The sequence below is a fragment of the Leptodactylus fuscus genome, chromosome 11, assembly GCF_031893055.1.
Source record: "Leptodactylus fuscus isolate aLepFus1 chromosome 11, aLepFus1.hap2, whole genome shotgun sequence".
In the NCBI taxonomy this organism is placed as follows: Eukaryota; Metazoa; Chordata; class Amphibia; order Anura; family Leptodactylidae; genus Leptodactylus; species Leptodactylus fuscus.
This window is the reverse complement of record NC_134275.1, coordinates 41,065,949-41,092,428: the sequence shown is the minus strand read 5'-3', so window position 1 is coordinate 41,092,428 and position 26,480 is coordinate 41,065,949. Positions and strand designations below refer to the sequence as shown.

At 44.7% G+C, this 26,480-nt stretch overlaps 1 protein-coding gene across 4 annotated transcripts; it reads left to right on the top strand.

Annotated features, from left to right (window-relative positions):
• Nucleotides 1-363: 363 nt before the first annotated feature.
• Nucleotides 364-25,140, top strand: SLC27A4 (solute carrier family 27 member 4). 4 transcript variants are annotated; one of them, XM_075260605.1, is made up of 14 exons: nucleotides 364-557; nucleotides 2,914-2,963; nucleotides 9,604-9,768; nucleotides 14,268-14,662; nucleotides 15,000-15,158; nucleotides 15,433-15,502; nucleotides 15,586-15,677; nucleotides 17,094-17,203; nucleotides 17,287-17,496; nucleotides 17,579-17,705; nucleotides 18,795-18,932; nucleotides 19,009-19,173; nucleotides 19,265-19,411; nucleotides 20,326-25,140. In XM_075260605.1, exons 3-14 carry the CDS (start codon nucleotides 9,605-9,607, stop codon nucleotides 20,481-20,483), a joined length of 1,935 nt encoding a protein of 644 aa, XP_075116706.1. In that variant the 5' UTR covers nucleotides 364-557; nucleotides 2,914-2,963; nucleotide 9,604; the 3' UTR covers nucleotides 20,484-25,140. The 4 variants fall into 4 exon arrangements, with proteins under 4 accessions (XP_075116706.1, XP_075116704.1, XP_075116707.1 ...); XM_075260603.1 differs by having other exon boundaries at nucleotides 364-605; XM_075260606.1 differs by lacking the exon at nucleotides 2,914-2,963 and having other exon boundaries at nucleotides 364-605.
• Nucleotides 25,141-26,480: the final 1,340 nt, after the last annotated feature.

Genomic DNA, 26,480 nt, shown 5'->3' with positions numbered 1-26,480 from the left:
CTATACAGTATGACGTGTGTCGCCATAGAAATGTTAATGGCCCTAATTATCAGCTGTGTCCCCAATGTCATAAAACCATTGTACCCTATGTCAGTGCTCCATGACCTTTCAAAATAGCTTTAGCCATGCTGGGAGTTGTAGTGAGTTTGGAGACCATTGTTGTACAAGAAGCATCCTCCTAATATCAAAGACATCCCCCCCAATAATAATAATATAATATAATTAATATAATATTCTGAATATATCCAATGCAGCGCTGTACATGTTGGGTTTAGCTGAATTTCTCCATCTGCTATCTTCTGCTCAGGCCTGGCCGCAGACTCTGCCTCTATCTCCCGACATGCCTTGCGCGCTCTCCCCATCAGGTATTCAGGTTGATAGAAGGTGCTGAGTTTTGGACTACGACTCCCAGCGGCACTTGTGGTCGACGTCACGTGGTGTAGGAAGGGCGGGGCTTGGGTTGTCTCCGCATGAAAGGGCTGCTCCCGGAAGATCGAGCACACCGGGCAGAGCGGAGGAAGAGTCCTCAGTACCCGGCGGGGAAGGACATCAGACGGGTGAGTGCGGGGAGAGGGAGCGCAAAGCATCGCATGGAGGCACTACAGGTACCAGCATGCACTGCATCACCTACAGATACCAGCATGCACCGTCATAGGAAGAATACTGCATCACCTCCAGACCTGGAGACACTACAGATACCAGCATGCTCCATGATAGGGATAGTACTGCCTCATCTCCAGACACTACAGATACCAGCATGCTCCATGATAGGGATAGTACTGCATCACCTCCAGACCTGGAGACACTACAGATACCAGCATGCTCCATGATAGGGATAGTACTGCCTCATCTCCAGACACTACAGATACCAGCATGCTCCATGATAGGGATAGTACTGCATCACCTCCAGACACTACAAATACCAGCATGCTCCATGATAGGGATAGTACTGCATCACCTCCAGACACTACAAATACCAGCATGCTCCATGATAGGGATAGTACTGCCTCATCTCCAGATACTATAGATCCCAGCAAGCTCCATGATAGGGATAGTACTGCATCACCTCCAGACACTACAAATACCAGCATGCTCCATAATAGGGATAGTACTGCCTCACCTCCAGACACTACAAATATCAGCATGCTCCATGATAGGGATAGTACTGCCTCATCTCTAGACACTACAGATACCAGCATGCTCCATGATAGGGATAGTACTGCCTCTTCTCCAGATACTATAGATACCAGCATGCTCCATGATAGGGATAGTACTGCATCACCTCCAGACACTACAAATACCAGCATGCTCCATGATAGGGATAGTACTGCATCACCTCCAGACACTACAAATACCAGCATGCTCCATGATAGGGATAGTACTGCCTCATCTCCAGACACTATAGATCCCAGCATGCTCCATGATAGGGATAGTACTGTCTCACCTGCAGACAGTATAGATCGCCGCATGCTCCATGATAGGGATAGTACTGCATCACCTGCAGATCTACAGACACTACAAATCCCAGCATGTATGGCAGCTGGCCTATCATATGGTTATTACTGCATCCCCTCCATTATTATTATGTATACAATCTGCCCTACTACACTACACATCCCAGCATGTATGACAGCTGCACCATTACATGAATAATGCTGCATCCTCTCTACTGTTATTCTGCATATGTACTACCCTCCAGCTGCAGGGCACTACAATTTCCAGCATGCTTTGGCAACAATCAATAAACAGAGCATGCAACAAAACAACAACAGAGGATGTATATGAAATGTAAAACCTCTCCTAATCAGTTGCGCAAGCCCTAACAGTGTTTGTGTCCTTACCATATGAGGACCCATAGCAAACAAACAAAAGCTAAGTATGACAATGACAAAAAGAGTAGAAACCAGACTGTAGTAGAAATTTACCAAAAAATAGTTTTATTTCTTATATCACCATCATTAGTAATATAAATAAAGGGACATAGACGAAAGGGAATTACATGCACAGTAACCACCGGTCAGTGGAGAGCCAAGATGGAAGAAATCCCTGTCTGTGCTATGACACACCATAAAAGATGGGCTATGATTCTAATGAAATATAGTGTATTAGTACAGAGTTCGTATAGTCCAAAGTGTTGTACCTGAAGGATATAAGTAATAGGGAGCATAAGTGCATGAACAGTTTCAACAACACAAAACATGGAGTACAGCTATGTTCAAATAAGGGGACCCAATATCAGCATGTAAACATCCAAATAGGATATAGTACAGCTTACCCTACACTACAAATCCCAGCATGTATGACAGCTGCACCATTACATGAATAATGCGCCATCCTCTCTACTGTTATTCTGCATATGTACTACCCTCCAGCTGCAGGGCACTACAATTCCCAGCATGCTTTGGCAACAGCAGACTGGCTTTCCAGTTGGAGCTTCTCAGATTGTAAGCCTCCACACCAGGGGTCTGCTTCTGCTTGGTGTCAGAGCATGCTGGGAGTTGTAGTGTCACAGTGGATGGAGTGCTGCTGATGCTGAGCCCTGCAGTACACTATATGCAGTGTCTATATGTGATGGGGTCTACTGGAGGGTAAGGGTGACATTTGAAGTCACATATAGTGTATGATATATATATTTGTGTGTGTGTGTTATATCCATCTATATATGTGTATATAGATCTATGGGCTGGCAATCTAGAAATACAGCTGCATCCAGTATATGTATATTGTATATAGTGTTGTACTATATACATATTACTATGTACTTTGTCTCCCCTGCATGGTTCTGTTCCCTATATACCCTGTATACAGATGTGTCTATCCTTGCCTTTCTTTTTGGCCTGAGATGATCAGCTTTGGAAAAACAAAAATCACCACAACAATAACAAATGTTTTTTTGTTTGTTTTTCTTTGAAGTTGGTTATTTTGTACCACTGAGCCAAGAGGAAAGGGGCGAAGACTCATCTGTAAGTATCCCCTCTCTATAGGATGCCATGTCTGCCCGGGAGGGGGGGGGGGGGGGGGGCAGTGATTTGGTCACATGACCACAGTGTCCATGGACATAGTCCGGCCATTACAATCTACACATCAGGGTCTGTGTTTTCTGCTGTGCTAGGGATCAGCATCTGAGGGATGGGAGAATGGACAATACTCTGTCACCCGGAGATGGTAGTCATTTTTGCTAGGCAACCTGCCAAACTTATTAGGCGCTCCTAGTAACGTAACCCCTTGCAAAAATGGTTCCTTATGGGACTGAGTTGCAAAGAGGTCACGTGATATCACTGGCATGTGAAGTGAAAGTGGCGCTCAGCTATGGGCACCGGTACGGGTGTCGGACCCTTACCAATCAGATATTGATTACCTATCCTAAGGATAGATTATCAGTAAATTCCTGCATGGGATCCAGTTGTAAAGTAGTTGTCAAAAATGAGCAAAAACAAAAAACTTTCTTCCCTGAAAGAGCGCCACACTTACCATAGGCTATGCCGGCTATTGCAGGTCATCCAAGGATATGAAAACCGAGCCTAGGCGGTAAAGGGCCAGTTACTGAATGACCTCTGTTAGTTCCTCTGGTCAGGCCTCTCATCTCTCTGACCACAGTTCCATGTCTGTTCCTTCCATAGACATTGCATCTTATATTGTACCATGTATTGTCCAGTGTCCACATGTGTTTGATAGGAAATGGACAGGGGTTGTTTAAGGGTATGTTCACATGTGGCAAATGCATATCAGATTTTCTGCCATTGAATAGCTTCAGCCTTTTACTGTACAAACCTAGTGGTAAAGACTTCAAAGAATCTCATTCACACACTGCAGAAAAAAATCTGCATCAGAAACTGATGTGCGGTACGGGTCTCATATTCCCAGAGATTTGTGGAATCTGCGAGCAGTCACACAGATTTTGTTGATTTCTGTGGATGTCTTAAAGCAGACATTCCCTTTAGGTCTGGGGTCTCATCGCTTGGCTTTCATGTTATTACAGACTAGCCAGTGTCTGCCAGCTGGGAGTAGTTTTGTAGCAGTTCTCACCTACAGGTTGTAAGTGATCTATCGGCCTTTGGCCTCTGCTATAAAATGACATCTCGCAGATTGCAGATCTTGCAGGTTATGTTGAGAGTTGTAGTACGACTGCGCTTAAGTGGAGGTAGACAGGGGCGGGGTTATGTCTAGAGTTGGTTTAGGGCTACACGATGGCTACTGTTATGCCACCAAAAATCGCCAAGTGCCATCGTGACCCTGAGGGTACCTTGACCGTAACTTGTAGGTGCAAAAAAAATTGAGCACTGCAGATTTTTATTAACTTTTTTTGCAGCCTCCTACCCGCTATTCTCTTGTATTAGTGAAGGATTCACAGGGCAACACTGCCATCATGGGTTGCATGACAAGATTCACGTCCAAAGTCACCATATAGCCCAAGCCTTAATCAGCTTCCTGGGTTTACACTCTGATTATCCCTGCTGGGTACAACCAGAATGGCCACCAGTTCATCACCCTCTTGTTCTGTCACCCAGCTTTCCCAGACTCCAGAATGGCCAATATACAGCTATAGACCCCCATCTCCCATATCTCTGCTTAACAGAAGAAGGCGACTATGCATAAGCCGGATGGCTGTGGGTGACAATGGGGGATATCGTGTGAGGGTCCGTCTCTGGTGACCCCCATGGCTTGCCTGCACGCTCCTGCCGCCTGCATTCCTTACATGGTGACCTTGTGTCTTGTCATCCTCCATGACACAAGGACTTGGGCTAATAAGGTTCAGTTAGCTTTTAATCTTAAGTCTCGGTCACTACCTCGTATACAGGATTAACCTCTTAGTATCCAGAGCTGTGGTTGTAACCCTACATTCCATATTTGTCCTGAAATAACCCAGGTGGCATGTGCGTGTGTGTGTGTTTGCCCGCTGTCACAAGCGTCACCTCTCGCCTACTTTCCTTCCCTAAGGAGACGGCGTACAATGATGTAAGTGACCCCAGGCTGTGACTCATTAACCCCCGAGTGTGCATTTCACAACAGTCGTCACACAGCACCAAACCAATGTGAACTCTCACCTAGATTTTGGAGAACACGCTGCGAGCTGTCTGCCGTCTATAAATAGTTCATCGCTTCTGACGTGCCCCCTGTTACGTTTTTGCCACTTCCTTGTCTCCTGTCATTAGTTATGTTTTTAGGAAAGCTGGGTGACAGCCTGAGTGGATTAGCAAATTGTCTTTGGTCTTAAAAATGTATATCTTGCAGCTCGGGTATCTGGGAAAGTTGGGTGCCCCAACACCACCTTCAGTGGTTGTCACTCAGCTTTCCTAGAAACGGACATAATTTAATGGCTGGCCTTGATTTTGGTTCCCTCAGTAGTAGTTTAATACATAAGGCCAGGTGGTGCGATCCCTGCTGGGGCCAATGCCCTGCTCACACATGTGCTCAGCCAAAGGCAAATGGTACACGCACAAGGTTTTGTTGGGGGTCATTGTGAGTTGGAAAGACTGGTGCAGGGGTGTGGAGTTAGGCAAGGCTAGCAAGCAAGGCCCAGAGAACTAGCCAAAAGGAGAACTACCTCATGACACTTGCCACCTGTTTTGCATAAAGGGTTAAAGTTGACTTTCCAGGCAGTGGAGTTTCAGCTGACACCCCCCCCCCCTTCTGTGACCAATGGTTGTGCAATTTTGTCAGGAAAGCCAAACAGTCACGTGACTGTGGTCTAGCCACGTGTGAGACCAGATGGTGCGGTTTACAACAGGAAAATGCTTGCATCTAGATGGAAACCATCAGCAAGTAGGAACAGGCAGTGAAGAGGCGCATTCCATCCATTCTATGACATATCGAGCTATGTTGTGTAGTTTTGCTTGGAGCAACCATATCTGAAGGGGTAGTTAGCAGGTCTGATAAAGTACAATTGATCGCAGGGGTTTTGTGGCAGGATGCCCCCTGACATGGGGTCCATGTTGGGTTGGGTGTTATGTGCTAGTGTAATGGATGGTGTATCTTACGAGGTATGTTCGGGTGTGTGTGTGTCATGAACCATGTATACTGTGTACCCAATAGTATATATGTAAACCTATGTCAGGAAGGTGGCGTTTTTGATTCCATACATTTGTCTATAGCAGTGGTTCTTAACCTTGTTTGCATGTTCACTGAACCCTTCTTTAGTGATAAATCAAATATGATTTTTCTCCAAATTCAAGTCCTAGGTATATGTTTATTTACTGGTACACAAAATGAACCGTGCATAGGGCCTAGGGTTTGATCGAACCCCGGTTAAGAACCACTGGTCTATAGGGATGTTTGTATCTTTCCCATCTGGCTATAGGTGGAAAAGTTCTAAAATTTAGCACCATCTGATCCACAGGGCTTTGGAGTTGTGAAGACAAACCATTGACTGACGCCTCTTCTTCCACAGCCTGACTCCAACTCCTTCATAAATGGCTGACCGTCATGGTCGGACAAAAGCAGTGAAGATCCTCTAGTTCATTAAAAAGTCAGTGATAGAAGTAAATATGGAATAATCTTCACCCAAAACTGACTCAGACTCCACAGCTCTGCCTGTGTAACTACCATATATGAGGAGCCAGGCCGTGTCACTATCAGGACTGTGGAGTCAGAAAAAACGTTGTTGACTGCGGCTTCAAAATAAAATTATGAATTATTATACGAGTTATGTTATAGTATTATTATACATTATAGGATTATTATTATGGTATATTTTGATGTAGGAATCGATCTCTGGCTTTTTAATAGAGGATCTTTACGGCTTTTGACTGACCCTGCATGTCAGCCATTTATGAAGGAGTTGTAGTCAGACTGGTATGTGGTGTCAGCCTATATAATGGAGTCATAGTCAAATTCTGGAGAAATAGTAGAGTCAAGTCGGTGATTTAGCCTTCTGAGTGCAGAGCCCTGGTTACCATTATGTATGAGGTATTGGCCTGTGTCTCCCCCATGTATGAGGTGCCGGCTTGTATTACTGTCATGTATGAGGTGCCGGCCTGTGTCTTCCCCATGTATAATGGCCGGCCTGAGTTACTATCATATATGAGATGCCCCCCATGTATGAGGCGCCAGCTTGTGTTACTATTATAAATAAGGTGCCGGCCTATGTCTCCCCCATGTATAAGGCGCTGGCAGTGGTGTAACTACCAGGGTAGCAGTGGTACATTAGGGGGCTCAGTGGGCCTCTTTTTAAAAAAATAAATAAAAAAGAAAATAGACAGTCACCTGCGGGGGTACCTGGCTCTATTTACTTACCAATCCCTGCTCACGGCTGCCTGCACTCCCCCTTCTGTGGATGCGGAGGCAGCTGTGATCAGGGATCGGGCATGTCAAATGTTCGCCTTGGGGCCCAGCCATTCAAAGTTAGGCCACTGGGTGCTGCCCTGTGTCACCCCCATGTATTAGGTGGCGGCCTGTATCTACCCCATATATAAGGTGCCGGCCTGTGTCTCCCCCATGTATAAGGTGCCGGCCTGCGTCGCCCCCATGTATAAGGTGCCGGCCTGTGTTACTGTTATGTATAAGGTGCTGGCCTGTATCTACCCCATATATAAGGTGCCGGTCTGCATCATCCTCATGTATAAGGTGCCGGCCTGTGTCGCCCCCATATATAAGGTGCCGGCCTGTGTTACTATTATGTATAAGGTGCTGGCCTGCGTCGCCCCCATGTATAAGGTGCCGGCCTGTCACATCACCATGTATAAGGTGCCGGCCTGCATCGTCCCCATGTATAAGGTGCTGGCCTGTGTCACCCCCATGTATAAGGTGCTGGCCTGTGTCACCCCCATGTATAAAGTGTTAGGGTTGTTAGCTCATAAAGCAGGAATTTGCTCCTCTGATATGACAAGACTTTATAGCAATGATCTGAGCAGCTGTGAAGGTCAATTACAAATCTCCCAGCAGATCTCCCCGCCCTGCCAGTGATACCATTGGCTCCCGCTGCAGCACTCGCCTGTCACTGTGACAATCCCCGGAATTGTCCCCTGTCGTTTTCCTCTCTTTCCAGTAGTCGCTTTGGATTTCTTCAATTCTTGCTTTTTCCTGGCACTTTACGCTTCTGCCGGCAGCACAGACAACTCTTTGTTGCAGGATGTTACGGTGGCTCGCACGCTCTGCACAAGTGTGTGTGTGTACAGTATGTGTGTGCCCACATGTCTTAGCTGTTTTTTTTCTTTTAGTAACCCTTTGCATACTGATTTCTACTCCAGCTTGTCATATGGAAATATTTTTACAATGGAGTTACAGTATGGGGATTTCTACGAATGGGAAGGTCTCATGGTTTGTGGGATCTGAATAGCCCTGGCATTTTTAGGATGTGTTTCCTTTTTCCACTAATATAGAATATGGTATTGTGTATGCCTTCCTTCCTCATGACAGTGATAGTCCAACAGTGCCCCCCTACTCTATAGCAACAGCCTGGAGGGCCCGACCGCTGTTTTAGTGGTTACACACAGACCTTGGCAGACTCCAATAATGATAATGGGATCCGCCAGGTTTCTAACATTTCAAAACTGAAAACTGAGAGAAAAGTCCTCCATGCAGGATTTTTCTGACTATTTTCAGCGCTGATGTGTACTTAGCCCATGCCCACGTGCACACCATAGTTTTGATCTGTTTCTTAGCACCCGTTATTTTCTTTTCGCTCATGTATACCACTGTGGTTTTTTCACAGGACCGTTCTGGGGACCATGAGCCCAAATTAAACCCTTAGGACAGAGCCTATTCTTTTCCGTTCTGTGGTCGGTGCTCAATCATTGATATATATGGGTCTATCAATACTATCCACGTGTTGTTGATTACAATTTATTACACACCTGTACATGAACGCTGTAGTGTGTATGCAGCCAAAAATATACACCCAATGGTGGTGGAACTCGAAGTATTCACTACATTCTCCCCATGACTGTGACTGTTCAATAGTGGCCCCTACCCCAAAATGTGATCGAATAAGGGTGCATTCACACAGTAAAAAACTGCATTCAGTTTTAATGCTGCTTTTGGTTCAGTTTTCTTCTGCATTTAGTCTAATTCTGTACCCCTAATGATGGTGTCAGCCTGAAAGTGTAATGCCCTCGTCCTCATGACAGAGGAAGTCCAAGACTGCCCCCTACCCCCCCAATCAGATAGAATAAGATTGCATTCACACTGCATGCACTTTTAATATGGTTTATTAATTTGCAATAAATTAAACATTTATTTATCATGTTTTACCTGTAAAAATTGAGACGTTTCATCAAACCCACGCACAGTTTTTGACTGCACTGTGTGAATACACCTTTATGTAAATGGCACTTTAGACTTTGCTACCAGTGAAATGCTTGGCACTGTCCCAGTGAGCTACGGGCAGGTGAGTTGGCATTTCATAGTGACATATTATTTACATAAATTGTGCAGTATTATCTATAATCCAGACAGACAGGAATGGGTTGTTATTTTCAATCTTTCTCCAGTGTCTAGGTGTACTGCCATGTATTACGCTTGATCTTTGCACCATTATTAGACCTGCCCTTGTGGTAGGCGGTGTGGTGCACACGTGTGGGTGTGGTGATAACTGTAGGCTTGGGCTGTTGGTATAAAAACCGATATGGGAATTTATCTTGACTCTGCCTTTCTTCTCTGTCACAGGATGATGCTGCGCCTGATGTCCTGTTCGTCCCTTCTGTTGCTGTTTAAAGCCGTGGTAGGGCTTCCCTGGATCCAGTCGATTGGCGCCGTCTTTGTTTTTTACCTGGGCACCGGAGGATGGAAGTTTGCAAAGGTTTTCTACAAGACTATTGGGCGAGATGTGAGGTAAGCAAAGAAAAGACTGCTTATAAGGGTGTATATGTTTGGATCATGCTTATATCAAGTGGTTATGGGGCACTGGTGAAATTTTGATATGTCCAAAAAAAAATGGGGGTTCAATGAAGGATTAACACATTCAGGTAAGTGGTACGGCTACTTTGTTTGCCAGCACTGGACTCTCCCAGCGCTCCGTTGTACAATCCCAGTTCCCTGTCCTTGTTGTGTTGGAATTTGCCGGGCCAGAAGTGGAGAAGGTCACATGACTGCTAAGACCAATAACTGGCCTCAGCTATCTTTGCAAGGAACTGGTGACCTATCTGATTAATGCCACCAATAATGTGACACTGGCCTCAGTGGTCATGTGAGTATGACCCCTTTTTGTTTTACACCCATCCTAACCGCCCCTTAGTTTCCTATGTATAACTGAAAAACCACTTGAAAACTGATATTGTGTCCAAAGACAGGACCACAATAAGCCCTTGAAGCTGTGCTCACATCCAGACTGCTCAGTCCTATAATGTGCACAAATGCTTCCGGATGGACCCCAGTGACTATAATGGACTTTTTTTTTTGTCTGTCCGTGATGAAGGCTCCTAATGGATCCTGCACACCTCTGTGAACATAGCCTTTTCTTTTTGCCTTAATGTTTATCTAAACTGTTCTAATTTACTTCAGAAATCAATAGTGTAGGTGGTAACACTAAGCTTTGTAATATAAAAATACTTCTTTCTCCTGTTATTCACAACCCCACCGCTTCCCCTGCACTGATTACTGTTCCTGAATTCACTATTGAATTCTCCATAATCTGGAGATGCAGCGCATTGAAGTGTATGGAAAAGTGAAGCTGACAGATGGCATAGCGATAACTGGTTGTGGCTATAGCTTCCCATGAGGGCCTTATCTCATCACAGAGCTGGATAATATTTCACCTGATAATCCATCTCTGTGATAAGACTAATACAGACTCACTAGAAGCTTTTGCTGAATTTCCATATCTCTCTGCACTCTACTTGCTTGTCTTCCTCCTCCCTCCATAGACTTCAGTGGTCTGTGCTGTAAGCTGTATACAGACTCTAATGTACAGTGTATTCAATGATGGTGATCAGTGCGGTGGGGAAGGTAAGAGGAGAAAGAAGCATTTTTCTTTAATAAAGTATATTACAAAGTTTACTATTATCACCTACACTATTGAATATATGAAACTTCTAAAAGTTTAGGGCTGCTTTAAGGGACCACAAATGTAGAGTCTAAAAACACACATGCCGTCATGATCACTGTGAGTGCCAGTTATTGACATGCACACTCAGACGCAGAAGATATTCTCTACTACTCCCATACCTCACCCATTTTCGGGTTTCGTGTGTTTATATGTATGTAGCTGGGAGTCATCCAGCTCTGTTAACATTGCCGTCTGTTATATTAGATCACTGGTCAGCAACCTCCAGTGCTCAACATACAATTCCCAGAATGCTATATTCACTTTTATGGGAATGTTTTTATGTTTTTGGAAATTCTAAGTGATTCCAAACCTGGCTGCCAATACGGCTTCTTAAGGGGGTTGGCATGTACCAGGGAGCCCGCGTCTCCTAAACGACAAGTAGCATTAGTGATAAACTAACATCATAATTATGGCAAAGTTTGGAAGTATTCTTTTCATGACATGAAAAACTTTGTGCAATAAGCGATTTGTAGATGGATATTGGGACAAGCGACTCTTTGTGTCAGGGATGTAAAGCCTTCTGTGACAGGCTGAATTCTAATGTCTCATCCATAAAAAGAAGGATAAAGAATCCGGATCCTCAGTACAAAGTCTTCCTTATTTATCACACTTAGCCCGTTCTGTTTCTCTTCACCCCAAAGTGATGACGCCCCTGGGCTTAAACAATGCCTATAGTCCTCTGGTCAATGCATTGCTGCCCACTTACACTGTCAGCAGCAGCATTGTCCTCCGGGGCAAGGGTCATGAAGTTGCAGCATACCCACAAGATACTAATGATAAGGCTTGAATAACATTTGCAGCTCAGAAAAATGCTGTCATTCAACTCTCTACAAACCCTGAATGGTAAATGAATCAGCATTATTACATTACAGCAAGGTCCTGGTTAGGAAATTTCTTATTCAGAACTCTAGGAAAGCTGGGGAAAGCGCCCAGGCATTTTCCATGCAAATGATACTGATGACCAGTGTCTGATTGGTGGAGGTCTGACACCCGGGATCCCCACTGATCAGCCGTTCCCAGCACTGCTGTATAGAGTGCAGAGTCAGAAGCAGATGGCTCTGTTCTCTATGTAGTGGCAAGGCTTGGTTAATGAAGCTTGGCTCCTATGCAAATGAACAGGGCCTGGGCTACTTTAACTCAGCTTTCCTAGAAACAGTTAGGCCAGTGCATGTCTTGGTTAGCTTAACCCAACACATTATTGAGTACACCTTGTCGCTCTTCTGTTATTGTCCTGCGTCCTATCACTATTGCCATCCCTTTGTACCTACAGTATCTGTATTTTGCTCATCGGCCTTGAACTTGATTTTCCAGTTTAGATGTCAGTGCTGCAGATAAGCCCCGGACTCTGCCCCGTGCTTGGGACGCGATTACCCCACTTTTAATGGACTGTAGCCTGCGTCTATAGTTTGTAGGAGAACTTATCACCAGGCCGGAGTCACATTTATTACTTACATCGGTAACCTACAGTGCATGCAATTGTGCGAACAAGGTATTGCTGCCCCAAAGTGCCGGGAGGCCGGAGCGTACCTTACCATATCTGCCCCTTTATCTGTGAGCCCCATCAGCTACATATAATGACTTTCTAGCTTGATATTGTAGATCAGCCCCATTCATTTCAATGGGACTGGGAAGCAGCATGGTCATGTGATTCATGGATGTGATCTCACTGGTCTGCGAAGAAGTGGAGCTCAATATCGTATTCCCGGATACCCCTTTAAGATGCCACTTTGTTTCATTCTTTGAGATGGTCGCTCATATGATGGAAGCAATTGTCACAGCAGAAGGTGACCGTGCTGATCTTGTCTGAGGCAGTGACCTGTGCTTGTGTTAGTGAGGTCATGCACGAAACATGACGGTATGAACTATGAAATACATTGCACTATGTACGCCGTCATATGGCTGCCGCTACCTCAGGGTATATGAGCTAAGATATAAATATATCCTGTGACGGACTGTTCCCCAGACTCTCCTCTGAGTCATCCTGAAGCCATTGACGGATTTGTGAATATTTTTGTCAAAGGGCAGATTTATGAAAATGGTCTAAAAGCAAAACTATCTTTGTTGGCCATAGCAACCAATCAGCGCTGCTTTCATTATTTAGGAGCAGAATACATCATGAAAGCTGTGTTGTGATTGGTTGCTATGCGTGACGAACATAGTTTTGTTTTTAGACCATTTTAAATCTGCCCCAAATTATTTTGTGAAATTATTTAAATAAAGTTTATTGAATGGGACAAGAAGTTTGTTGGGCCTTTCATTTCAAAACAGTCTGGAAGAAAAAAAAATGACTTTGTTGCCCTTAGCAACCAATAAAGATTAAAGGGGTTGTTCTGTTGTGGACACTTATCCCGTATCCACAGGACAGGGGCTAAGTGTCTGATTGCCGGGTCCTCTAGTGATCGGGAGGACGCGGGACCAAAAGACCCCTAAAGCTTCCATGTGAATGGAGCACTAGTGTGATTGCATGACGGGTGCCGCATTCACAAGGAGTCCATAGTGGACTTTCGGTCCTCCGCCCGCCTGATCACTGATTATGTGCCAAAAATGAAAGCACGTGGACAAGAAGGCCACTTTTCCTCTGAGATGGTTGTCCTTTAAGTATGACACCGCAACTCGCAGCATATTCTTTACTCATCCTGGTGGCGTTCTTTAGTAAAGTATCGTCATAGAGAACTCCTCACTCAGCAACATGTAAGGCGTTGTCCAAGATTAAGAAACATGGCTGCTTTCTTCTAAAAACAGCGCTACGTCTGACCACTGGATGTGCAAGGTATTGCAGCTCAGTCCCATTATGTACAATAAAGTTGAGGCACAACCTTGGGTAGGTGTGGCGCTATTTCGGGAAGAAAGCAGCCACGTTTTTCTACCTTGTTAAACCAAGTTAACTTGATAAACCATTTCTTTTAGCAGACAACCCCTCTCGATATGTCCTGGTGAAGGATATGGAGATCTTAGCCCCCTTCCACCAAACCTTAACTAAAACGGGCAGCTACTGGAAAAAGTGTCTCACTATGAAGGATTTGATGACATAGGTGGCCATTGGCTTTGGTAGACACTGTGTAATTCATCATTTCACCAATACCTGTAGTCCATGTATATTTAGACTACATTCTGCTACCACAACAAGATCCTCTCCTGGCATCCATCAGGCCCATAGGTATATATGGACCCACCGGCGTATACCCTGAGAGTATTTCTCAATAATATGTCAAACATTCACCAAGTTCTCTGCGAGCCTACTTCTCACATGACCCAAAAAGCTCTATTTTTGTTCTATTTTTTGCAGAGGTGCTATTACACTTGTCCGGGTGAAGTTACAGGTTAAAAGACACCTACGAGAGAAGAACACCGTCCCCATCATATTTAAGGAATGTGTGAAACGTCATCCCAACAAGACAGCGCTGATCTTTGAAGGCACTGGAGAGTCATGGACGTTCCAGGAGCTGGATGAGTTTTCCAATGCAGTAGCCAACTTCCTGTACGCCGAAGGTTACCGGGCCGGGGATGTCATAGCGCTGTTCATGGAGAACCGCAATGAGTATGTCGGGTTTTGGCTTGGCATGGCCAAGATAGGGGTAGAAGCCGCCCTGATCAATTTCAACTTGCGTCTGGACGCCCTAGAACATTGCTTCAGCGTCTCCAACTCCAAGGCTGTGGTGTTTGGACAGGAGATGTCTCAAGGTGAGGAGGTCATGGGAATATGGATTGCTTTACTATGTGAATAGGATGTACTATTGTATAAAGATAGCTTTTCAGGAGTCAAGGAAAGTAGGATAACAACCCCATATGGGTTGCCGACCAGCTTTACATAATCCTGAAAAGCAAGTCTTTCTATATATGCAGCAGTACTGGACTTGGGAGGTATTACCATCTGAATGGTGTAGGTCCTAGATGTCCCCATACCCACCACTGATCACATATTGATCAGCTATCATAAGAGTATGTAAGTCCTGGAAACCCCTTTAAATCAGAATTACATTTGCATTTAAATTTTTACATAATTGTTTTGTGTTTATAGCAATGACTGACGTCTACTCCATGATGGGGAAATCCATACGACTTTACTGCTTTGGTGACTGCGACCGCTCAACGGTTCCCCCCAGCACAGAATTCGTATCATCCTTGCTACAAAGTGCATCCCGTCTTCCTCCAAAAGACCCCGGGAGGAACTTCACAGGTATGTGGGTTGTCCAGGATTGGAAAAACATGGCTGACTTCTTCCCAAAACTGCACCACACTTATTTATGGTTATACACAGGTGCTAAGATACCCGCCACCATTCCTCAGATTGCTGTAGGGGGGCAATGCTAGTTAAACATGAGTTCATCCTTCCATTAACAGCGCCACCCATGTCTATGGGCCGTGTCTGGTACTGCATCTTGTCTACAACTGGCCTGTGTCTACCCACTTATAGTTTGCTAACTTCTCTCTGCTCTTTATATCCTATTCAGATAAATTATTTTACATCTACACCTCTGGGACAACGGGGCTTCCTAAAGCGGCTATAGTGGTGCACAGCAGGTAGGTCAGTAGGGGGAGCTCCACTCTACACAACAGGCACAGATCATTGTGCTTCCATTTATTTACTTGTCTTTTCTTTGCAGATATTTCCGCATGGCTGCCCTGGTGCATTATGGCTTTGGCATGCGATCTGATGACGTGATTTATGACTGCCTGCCTTTGTACCACTCTGCAGGTAATCATACGCCCGTCAGGGTGCAGAGTATGGCTGCCATCTTGATTTATGCTCTTAAGGAAAATTGTAACATTTACCTTTTTGGTGTTTGCAAAAAACAATTTACTTCAAGGGCGTCAGTCACATGAATAGAACGACCTGACAGGGGTGATGTAGTGGTGGTGGGGGAATTTGCTAGTCTCAACTTATCTTGCCTCCATTGAAGATCTAGTTAGAGGGCTCAGTAGAGAAGGTCATTCTAGAGGTGCAGAGAAGACGCCTTGGTAGGGAGTTTCTGTGGTACCTCTGATTGGCCAAGATGCCTCATTGATTGTGATATAGGATAAGCATATAGGGCACACTGAAGTTTTCACTAAGCGGTTAACCCCTTGTTTCAGCAGGTGCACCCACAAGCTCATGTCAGCTAGGGCAAGTTATAAGTGCCCTTATTTAAAGGGGTACTGCTATCTTAATAAGTAATCCCCTGATTCCTAGAATAGGGGATAACTTACAGATTGGTGGGGGTCTGACCCTGCCACCCACCGGTCAGGAAAACAGGGGAATATGGCACTTGACTATCTCCGCCACTTTTATTCAAGTGAATGGAGTGGTGCTTGCTAGCCTGACCACTGCACCATTCAGATTGTGGGGGCAGAACTCCCTTGTCCTACTGATCGCAGGAGGTCTGAGCAGCTGGACCCTCACAATCTGCAAGTTATCCCCTATGCTAGGAATAGGCAGTAACTTGAGATGCGAAGATCCCCTTAAAGAGAACTTGTCACTGTTACCAGCCCCTTTACAGGGTAACAGTAAACACTAGTATAACACGATTGGGCTGTCATACTGATATCTTTCGTCCAGGTTCTTTAAAATAACGTTTATTTCCCTATTAAGAAGATATTGGATAAGTGTCTGATTTTTGGGACCCTTAGCAATCATGAAAGTCCCAGATTCCCTATGTGAATGGAGCATGTGGCACTGACAGATATAGCAGTACCCCATCAGTCCCATAGAAGTGAATGGACTGGTGACTGAATGGGACTGAGCTGTGATACAACCACCTTCTGTGAGGAGGTTACAGTGTTCATCCAAGCTCTGCAGTCTCTTCAGTCAGCTGATTGAGAGTCTTGGACTCCCGCTGATCTTCAGTTGATGCTAAGGATAGGTTATCCATTGATAACCCTGGCAGTTCAGACATGACAGATTTGCAGGAAGGGTTCAGAACTAGAAGTCCGCACCACAATACACGTGGGTGGGATTTTGAAGACCCTATGCACACGCAGGGAAAGTTTTCTAGCCAAAAAATAACCATGCTGTGGATTTCACCCCTACATGGAATCGAATTGGGATTCAGATTTGCACCAAGTCTAGACTTGTCTTAAAGGAACCGCTTCCTCATTTGCAACTGCCTTCTAACTGTCTCCTAATTCTTGGCAGGTAACATTGTTGGTATGGGTCAGTGTATCCTCCTGGGTCTGACGGTTGTAATAAAAAAGAAGTTCTCTGCTTCACGGTTTTGGGATGACTGTGTGAAATATAACTGCACGGTGAGGAGACTTCATCTTACCTTGGTCAACTGAGTTAATGTCCTGTTAACCAGTCCGTTTTAACATGGCTGCTTTATGTACAGATCGTCCAGTACATTGGCGAGATCTGCCGCTATCTCCTGAACCAGCCAGTGCGGGAGGCCGAGTCCAAACACAGAGTCCGCATGGCATTAGGAAATGGGCTCCGTCCTGCCATCTGGACCGAGTTTATGACCCGCTTTAGGATTCCACAGATCGCTGAGTTCTATGGAGCAACAGAATGTAACTGCAGCCTTGGCAACTTTGACAATAATGTAAGCATCTCAAATGTGGCTACATAAAATGTTAGCGAAGTGTCGCTCAGCGGCATCGGTAACCATCCAGCGTTATTTCTAGGTTGGGTCCTGCGGATTTAACAGCCGCATTCTGCCCTTCGTGTATCCCATCCGTCTGATGAAGGTGAATGAAGAGACCATGGAGCTTATCCGTAGTCCTAAAGGTCTTTGTATCCCCTGCAAGCCAGGTAGGTCCCTATCTATATCTCCATTGTGTAATGTGGCACCCCCTATAGGTTGTAGAACATAGCCAGATAAAGGTTTAGACCTCCTTGAAGGGGCTGTCTGTTTTATAAATTAAAAACAAAAATAAATATATATATATATATATATATATATATATATATATATATATATATATATATATATATATATATATGTGTGTGTGTGTTAGCAAATATGTGGTTAAAGGGGTTGTACAAGACCTAAGCATAAATGACACTATCCACAGGATAGTTCATCAGTATTGGAGTGTGGGGTGCACCCCCTGCACCAATCTGCTGATTCAGCTGCTGGAAGCCATATACAGTGTATACCAATGGAAGCTAAGCTGCCTCTGTTGAAGTGAATGAGTGATGAGCTGCAGTTCCTTGGCACCACCATTATATAGTACATGTCTCTGTACACTGTAGTGGTGGCGCAAAGGGAACTGAAGCTCTACACATTCATTTGAATAGGAGCAGAGCTTTTTCTGGCTCTATAACTTGTGTACTGATCATTGCAGAGTCTAGATGACAGATCCTCAAAGATCAGATACTGATGACCAATCCTATGAGTAGGCCATCCGTACCAATCACCCTTTAGGCCTTGGACAACACCTTTAAAGGGATTTTGGGTTAATAGAGGATTCCCCTATTCAGAACCCTCATGTATTAAAATTGTACAGTGGCTACAAGATCATATTTCAGTCTGAAGTGCCCAGGAGGTCAATGCAATATCTACAAGTCTCACAGTCCATTCATTGTTTACACAGGCGACATGTGGTACTGCATGTCAGCCCCATTCAACTATATAGGACTGAGTTGCAGTACCAGGCACAGCCACACTGGTATGTCTGGCACTGCTACAGAAAAATTTGTCTAACAGCTATTCCTCCCCCCCCCCCCCCCCCATAAAGATATGCATGCTTACCTTGACCAAAAGTGAAAGTGTTCTCAATGAAGGGAGAGGAATACGCTATGTCCTAGTCATATCTTGCAGTAACTTATCTGTCATAAGATTCCTGACCCTCCATGTACATTAACAGGGATTTACTTGGGTGTCTTTTTGTATCACAGGTGAACCTGGGCAATTGGTCGGCCGTATTATTCAGTCAGACCCGCTACGAAGATTCGATGGTTATGTGAATGAATCCGCCACTAGCAAGAAAATAGCCAAAAATGTTTTCAAGCCTGGCGACATGGCGTATCTGTCGGGTAAGAGCTCTACCTATACCAAGGAGCGGTCTGTCTACCAAGGCCTCCTGCGTTCTGACCTTTATCTCCACTACAGGTGACGTGCTGGTTATGGATGAGCTGGGATATATGTATTTCCGGGATCGTACAGGTGACACATTCCGATGGAAAGGAGAGAACGTGTCCACCACCGAAGTGGAGGGGATCCTAAGCAGACTCCTTCAACAAGCGGATGTGGTAGTCTATGGAGTGGAGGTGCCAGGTACACTCCTGATCTATGTTCCTGAATATGAGCTTTTGAGAGGTCTCTGTACTGAAAAGGGTTAATGGTTTCCTCTCTTATTTGCTCCTAGGAACGGAAGGAAGGGCTGGAATGGCAGCCATCGCTGACCCTGATCATAAATCTGACCTTGAAAAGTTTGCCAGAGACCTTAAGAAGTCGCTGCCGGGGTACGCACACCCTGTCTTCCTCCGATTACTACCAGAGGTGAACAAAACAGGTGAGTGCCCCCTACAGGTGTACATGTCATTTTCTGGGATTGTGTCTCTCTATAATTGGACACCACCTTGTATAGTGAATATATTAGGGCCCTGCCATGTGCTGTGACTGAGGAGAGTATCAGACTGGTATCCTTAGGCCCCAGCAGAGAAATAATTCTTAGGACCCACTGTTCAGCTGTACAGTGTTTAGTTCTACAACCATAGGTCATATTATCTATATGTTTTAAAGGGGTAGTCCAGGATTATATTTGATAACCTCTTCTTAGGATAGATTAGCAGTTGAAGATAAGGAGGGGTCTGACACCCAGGACACCTGTGCATCAGCTATTGGAAGCAGTAGCAGCACTTGGTCAGCACCTGTTCCTCTTTTCAGATGATTTCACGTGTATTGATCATGTGGCCTGTTCACAGCTCAGACCCAGTGAATGGGGATGAGCTGCAATACCAAGCACAGCCACTATATAATGTATGGCACTGTGCTTGTTTTTCTGTGAAGAGGCCACAGCACTCGTCTTAATGCTGTGTGTCAGACGGCTGCTGATCTTTCCTAAGGATAGGTCTTCAATTCATATATTATATACTATAAACTCATCTGTGGCTTGTCCCTGAGTTTACAAGGACAGAAGCCTATTATCTCATCAGTTCTTGCAGTAACTGTGCTGATAAATTAGATCTTGAAGTTCCCCTGCCATCCAGCAGATGTCGCTGGCGACACACACAGTTATTGATCGGTGTCATAAATCAGGCCTGACGTTGCGGGTTCCCCATCCGATGTTCTGATCTCCCCTCTGGGATCCCCTGACACCTGTTGAGCCATGCTAGCGTCAGTACAGCACGACAAGAGCTGAAATCACCATCCGTCAATATCAGCCACTCATTTTAACCCTTTGCATCTAACTCACTGTCTCCACAGGAACCTATAAATTCCAAAAAACAGACATGAGGAAAGAAGGCTTTGATCCTAATGTGGTGAAGGACGCCATGTACGTGCTGGATTCCCAGCAAGGAAAGTACATCCCCTTGGACGATGAAATCTATAGAAAGATCCAATCAGGGAAGCTAAAGCTGTAGCCTCCAGGTTTTGGGTTGTTTTCATTTTTTTTTTTACTTTTTAATTTTTCTTTTTTTTTTGCTTTGGTTCTGGTCATGTGACACAGATTGGCTCATGGAGCAGACCGGATTCTCACATCCTCTGAGATTATATTCACATACCAAAGTATTACAGCTTGATCTATCTGGGAAATCATGGCGGCATGTTAGGGATCTGGGGCGCGGCCCCCGATGTTTAAAGGGACGTTTGTATTTAAACTCTGTTTTTCTAATTTATTTTTTAGTCACAGGAGAGTTTTAAGTAGCTGTACAGATTGTGTTTCATCTCTCAAACACTCCGGCTTTTGGCTTGGATGAGACCTGCATTCCTGGCAGAAAGTCGACGATGAAGGGAATATTACATGGACTTCTATCTGACGTTACTGTGATCTGAGGGGGGGCGGGACAGACTACACTGACTCCATATTGGACCTATACACATAAAGCTGTGAGCTTGTACATAGAACCGGACCAACACATGATATCTCTCCATTCAGGACCTCACGGCTCTACACACTATGTCAGCTGTATTATAACCCGGGTGGGGTATATGGGCGAACTGACTACACTTTTACCTCTGTCTTCAGTGCTATCCCTGGCAGGAGAATATCAAGCCATAACCCAGACTTCTTAACTCTAGCCACATCCTGAGCAGCGTCTATGTTGGCAGTACCCAGGATCCAACTCCTGACTGAACGGTTATGCAGCAGATTACAGCCAGCGGGCCTTATGTTACTTTTTATTCTGTATTTTATTACTTAAAGAGGATGTCCTGGATTAGAAAAAGGCTTTTTAGGCTAGAAACAGCGACACTCTTATCAACTGGTTGCATGAGATATTGCATCTGAATTTTATTAAGTGAAATGGATGAGCTGCAATACTGGAAACAACCTGGGGACAGGGATGGCGCTGTTTTTAGAAAAAAAAAATCCTTTTTTTTCCCCACCTAATCCTGGACAACACCATTGAATGCTTCTTTTTTCTTGTGCTCAACTTGAATGTGTCTTCCTTTAAGTGAGATTATTTCTGGAGTCACTGATGCCCATGGAAATAATTCAAGGCTCCCTTTTCTCTTTGTGCATGGATTCTAAATATTAGGCCCAGAAAATTCCAGTAACTGTATTTGTTTTATTTCCTTATGGTGGCAGCCATCATGCAGAGAGGTTGTCACAGCCCCGCCCCAATGTATGTTGCTGAACAATAATCTTGTTTACAGTGCCAACCTCTATATTTGAAGGGGTTTTCTGGGATTGTGATAGTGATGACCTATCCTTAGGATCGATCATTGTTATTAGAATGGTGGGGGTCCAACACTTGAAGTGGGTGTGCATTTGGACCAAAGACAGCGCTGTACTTTGTATAGTGACTATGCTTGGTGTTGCATATCAGCCCCATTCACTTGAACGGGACTGAGCTGCAAGCAAGCCATGTGACAAATGAACTTGACGTCACATGAAGTGGAGCTTAACTCGTTGTTGCCGCTAAGCAACTGATCTGTGGGGGTCCCTGATATTGGACTCCACATATCACATATTGATAGGTCATCAGTATATATAACCACCAGAAATCCCCTTCTAAAAGGGGTTGTCCAGGGTTAAAAAGATGACTTGCAGTCGGGAGGGGAGGGTATAAAATAAAATATACATATCTACATCCTCCCCTCCATTCCTGCGCTGGGGCAGCTGTCAGTTCCACCGCACTGTTTGTATACGACGTCACTTCAACTGTATGGTGACGTCACTTGGGTGAGACGCCTCCAGCCAAAATGCTTTTACACGTAATTTTTTTTTTTTTAACTCCTGGACAATTCCTTTAAGTATATCACATTGTGGTCAGTGGCAGTAAGGTTTGAGACTGTATGGGGTGATGTGTACGTCCTTCTTTCATGGCGGACTAGCAGTGACCTGATTTTGGGTTCTCAGGTCCCTTATGGTCTTCCTATTGCAGATGCTAAAAGCTGTACAATTCCTACTGAAATGAATGTATATGACCCACTATAGATCTAGGGCCCAGGTCCTATCACAGCAGCGCAAACCAATGTTCTTCATCAGTATTGATCTGATCTGACCGAATCCTGGTCCTGTCCCCCAGTGTTGCATCCATGACTCCTAGAAGGGGCCCATTGCACAGGCCTAATGATGGTTTTTCATGAACTAGCCAGATGCCCTAAGGATGACCTTAAAGGGGAACTCCCTTCAGAAGGTAACATAGGGGCGGACCATGAGCTTTGCCCCCACAATTTCCAGTCTGATGTGACCCTGGTTGGAGATATTGATTTGAACCACACTTGGTCCCTTATACCAGGTAGAGGGGTACGAGCCTGATCACCATCTGTGCCATCATTGGGCTTGTCAGATTTGGGATTCTCCTATAATTTTTGCATATGAGGCTGTAGACTGCGTTATTCCAAGAATGGAAAACTATGCAAAATAATGTTCTCGTTGTTGTCTTCTGTGGCAGCCAATCAGATTCCAGCTCCTGTTTCTTCAGATGAAAGCAGGATCCTGATTGGTCACGGCAGATAATGCTTCTGTTTCTCCTCTGCAATAGCTTGTGTACATGACTGTGCCATAGTAACAATGTTACTTTATAGAATTCTATTCATTCTGAAGCCACGTGAGTGCTGGATGCATATCCTGTGACTACTCCACATGTGCATGTAAATGGAATACAGTGATCTCTTATAGGAGAGGGGGATCCATAATGATTATTTGGGGCAGGTGGTCCTAGACACCCCACCAACTTAACCCTTGCATGACCCGCCCCCCTTTGCTTGTCCCCCTGTGGATTGGGATTGCCCTATAGTATGGGGCCAAAACTGGAAAGCCACCTAGGTGTTTACAACCGTGGAAGCAAACTGACTGGTTAGTGTTCGCAACTTCTCCCTCCTGCAAGGATTTTGCTGCTAATGGCGTGTTTTTGGATGACGGAAGTATTCGCTATCTGTAACAGGGGTCAGCAAGTTTTGGGATTCCAGCTGTTCTGAAACTCAACTCCCAGCATTCATACTTACTCTTTTGTTCTTGGCGCTGTCATAGAAGTGAATGCAGCATGTTGGGAGTTGTAGTTTGAGTGCCAAAGGTTACTGACCCTGATATACGAGGATATCTGAGCATTCCCCCAATTGTTCTTTTTTTTATCAATACCATTACTTTGCTGGGAAAGCTGGGTGACAACCAGTATAACCCCATTACAGAACTTACAGGGGGTTTCCATCCAGCTTTCCCAGACTCCTAAGGGTACATGCACACCATCAGGACTGCGGGCAGAAAATCCACACACACATTCTGTTTCTCATGCAGATTTTTGCACAGAAATTGACCTTTACAATCCCTCAAGATGGCAATTTTTATTTTTTTGGGGGGGGGCTTCAAAATCTGCATGAACGTATATGAAAATTCACATATGAATGGAAATCCATATAGATTTTGTCGGGATTTCATACATGTACATATGGATTTTAGTGCAAGTGTTAACATAGAAAATAAATCGCCATTGTGTGTTCATTGTAGAATCCGCACCATAGTTGAGCTTTCACACGGGGGAAAAAAATCTGCATCGTGTATGGAATATATAACTTTCTAATGAATTACGGAACGTTTATTCCACATTGCAGTTCTGATCGTGGGCAGGTATGTCACATCTGCCTTAGAGTCTAGGAAGGCTGAATGAAAGCCGTTGGCGGCCATATTGGATTCCACTCAACCTTCCAGTAAACAGATTGAACTGACAGACGCCTGAATAGACTTTATAACTTGAGGTTTCTTATTTATTTCAGGGAGAAGTTCTCTTCAGTATGTAAATTGCACAATGGGTTAATGTTGATTATATATACCAGGGACATAGTGTTATAACTGTATATAATGTGTAATCTATGGTAGAGGGGTGCGAGGGAACCAATATCTATTTACTGGGAACCAATGCTTAGGTGACTGGTATATTGTGTATCATGGTAGCCCGACCTACGGCTCCCCAGCTGGCGCAAAACTACAACTCCCAGCATGGCTTGACAGTGAATGAGTTGCAGTTTTGCAGCAGTCATAGTACAGGATGGAGACGACTGCTATATGTAGATTGCCAGCCCTGAGATCACACTCTGCTCTATATCCATGTAATGTATATAACATATCGAGATGTGTATACTGTCAGGAGGGGGTCAGATATACCACAGTGTACCCTGTCCACATCTAGCTGGGACCCAAGTTATTTCGGCCCATGCCCTGTACTAAGCCAAAATCCATCGGACTGTGTAATAAATGGAGCCAAAATGTAGAGTTACTCAACCCAGTGCCAACCAATATGGCTGCCGTTACAGTCCCCACATGGGTAGTCTCCAGCTTCTAGTCCTGAATGGCAGAAGTAAGATATATGACTAAGCAGATACTATGCAGGACTCTAGTAAAGCTGGGTAACAACCCGAGAAACAATTATCTGCTTGCTTTTACATCTATATTGTGGCGTCCATTATCATAATGTCCCCGCAGATCAGTTACAGTAAATGCTGTTATCTGGTCCAAGCATTAATAGACTACATCACCCCCCAAAATTGTCCCCCCAGTGTAGTCTCTCCACACAAATCATGTGCTGTCTTACATACATTGTATGACAAGAATTTTCCATGTGCAATAAAAACAAAATATGCCAATTGCTGTTTATTTTTTGTAATTTTATTGGGCGTAAGACGACTCCAGGATGTGCTATCAAGGCATAAGCCAAGGTTCAGCTTGCTATATCCTGCATTCTCCACTATGGCCACAAGGGGCTGTCGTTGTCCTGTGCTATAAGCATGGGCTCATAGTGTGCAGTGCTATAACTCTGCAGGTGACAGGAGGTGGCTATAAGAATGGCTGCAGAGCCCGAGCAGAATTTACAATGAGGGAAGTCTCCACCGTTCTAGCTATGGGATCCCTGGAAATGTCCATTAGATTTCATCCCATGTAAAATAGGGAAACCTGCTCATGTTTAGAAGTTTATGAGGCTGAGCTGCAGTAATGCCAGTGGTCAAAAGTGGTGCTGTTCCTAGGAAAGAAAAAATCAGATTTTTTTTTTTTTTAATGCTCTGTCCTTAGGTTTTGATCATTAGTATGTGCTTGCTGGGGTCCAACACCATAGGACCCCATAGATCAGCTACTCACTTGACATACCTTCAACTGTCCCGGGTCCTGTCCTGGTCGGTGGGAGGTATGTCTTGACTTCTGTATCTATCAGATGAGTAGATGACACTGGTGATGCTCCCTGCTTAACCATTTAATTCCTGCCTCTAGTTCCTGGTGTCTTGGGAGCAATAGGTGACATCACTGAAGCCTCCAGGAGCAGAGACTGAAGAACAGCAGGGTAGCAGGGCAGGTGAGTATTATACTGTGTGCACCTGGGGGGCAACTGGAAGGGAACATTATAATTTAGGAACATAACATGTCAGGGCCGCTATAGAGGCTTTATATTGTGAGTGGACACAAAGAGACATTGATGGGAATGGCCAGTACCAAAGTGGAAGTGGTTGGTTCTTACTATGTATAAATCTGATGCTGCACGCAGAGAGCACCACACAATCTGTTTTCTTCACCGCAATACCAAGCATAGCCACTATGCAATGTACGGCGCTGTGCTTCATAAATGGTGACGAGGCTGCAGCCGTCACCCCAATTGGCTGGCTGATGGGGGTCCTCAGTATCGGACCCCCACCAATCTGATATTGATGACATATTTTAATGGCTGGTTATCAATATTAAAATCCTGAAAAGTAAGGGGGTGGGCTGAATAACAGGGTGGTATAGACAGGGGGCATGTTGTTAGTCTGCTGCCTTAGGGAGAGAGACCTGCAGTTCATGTTCTGAAGGTCTTACTTTTTTATGGGGAAATCAAAACATATATATACTCTCCCCCCCCCCCCCCCAAAATAAAAAAATAAAATAGCGCTACAACTGTCCTCAGGTCATGTCTGGTATTGCAGTGCATCATGATTCACGTCAATGGAGCCGA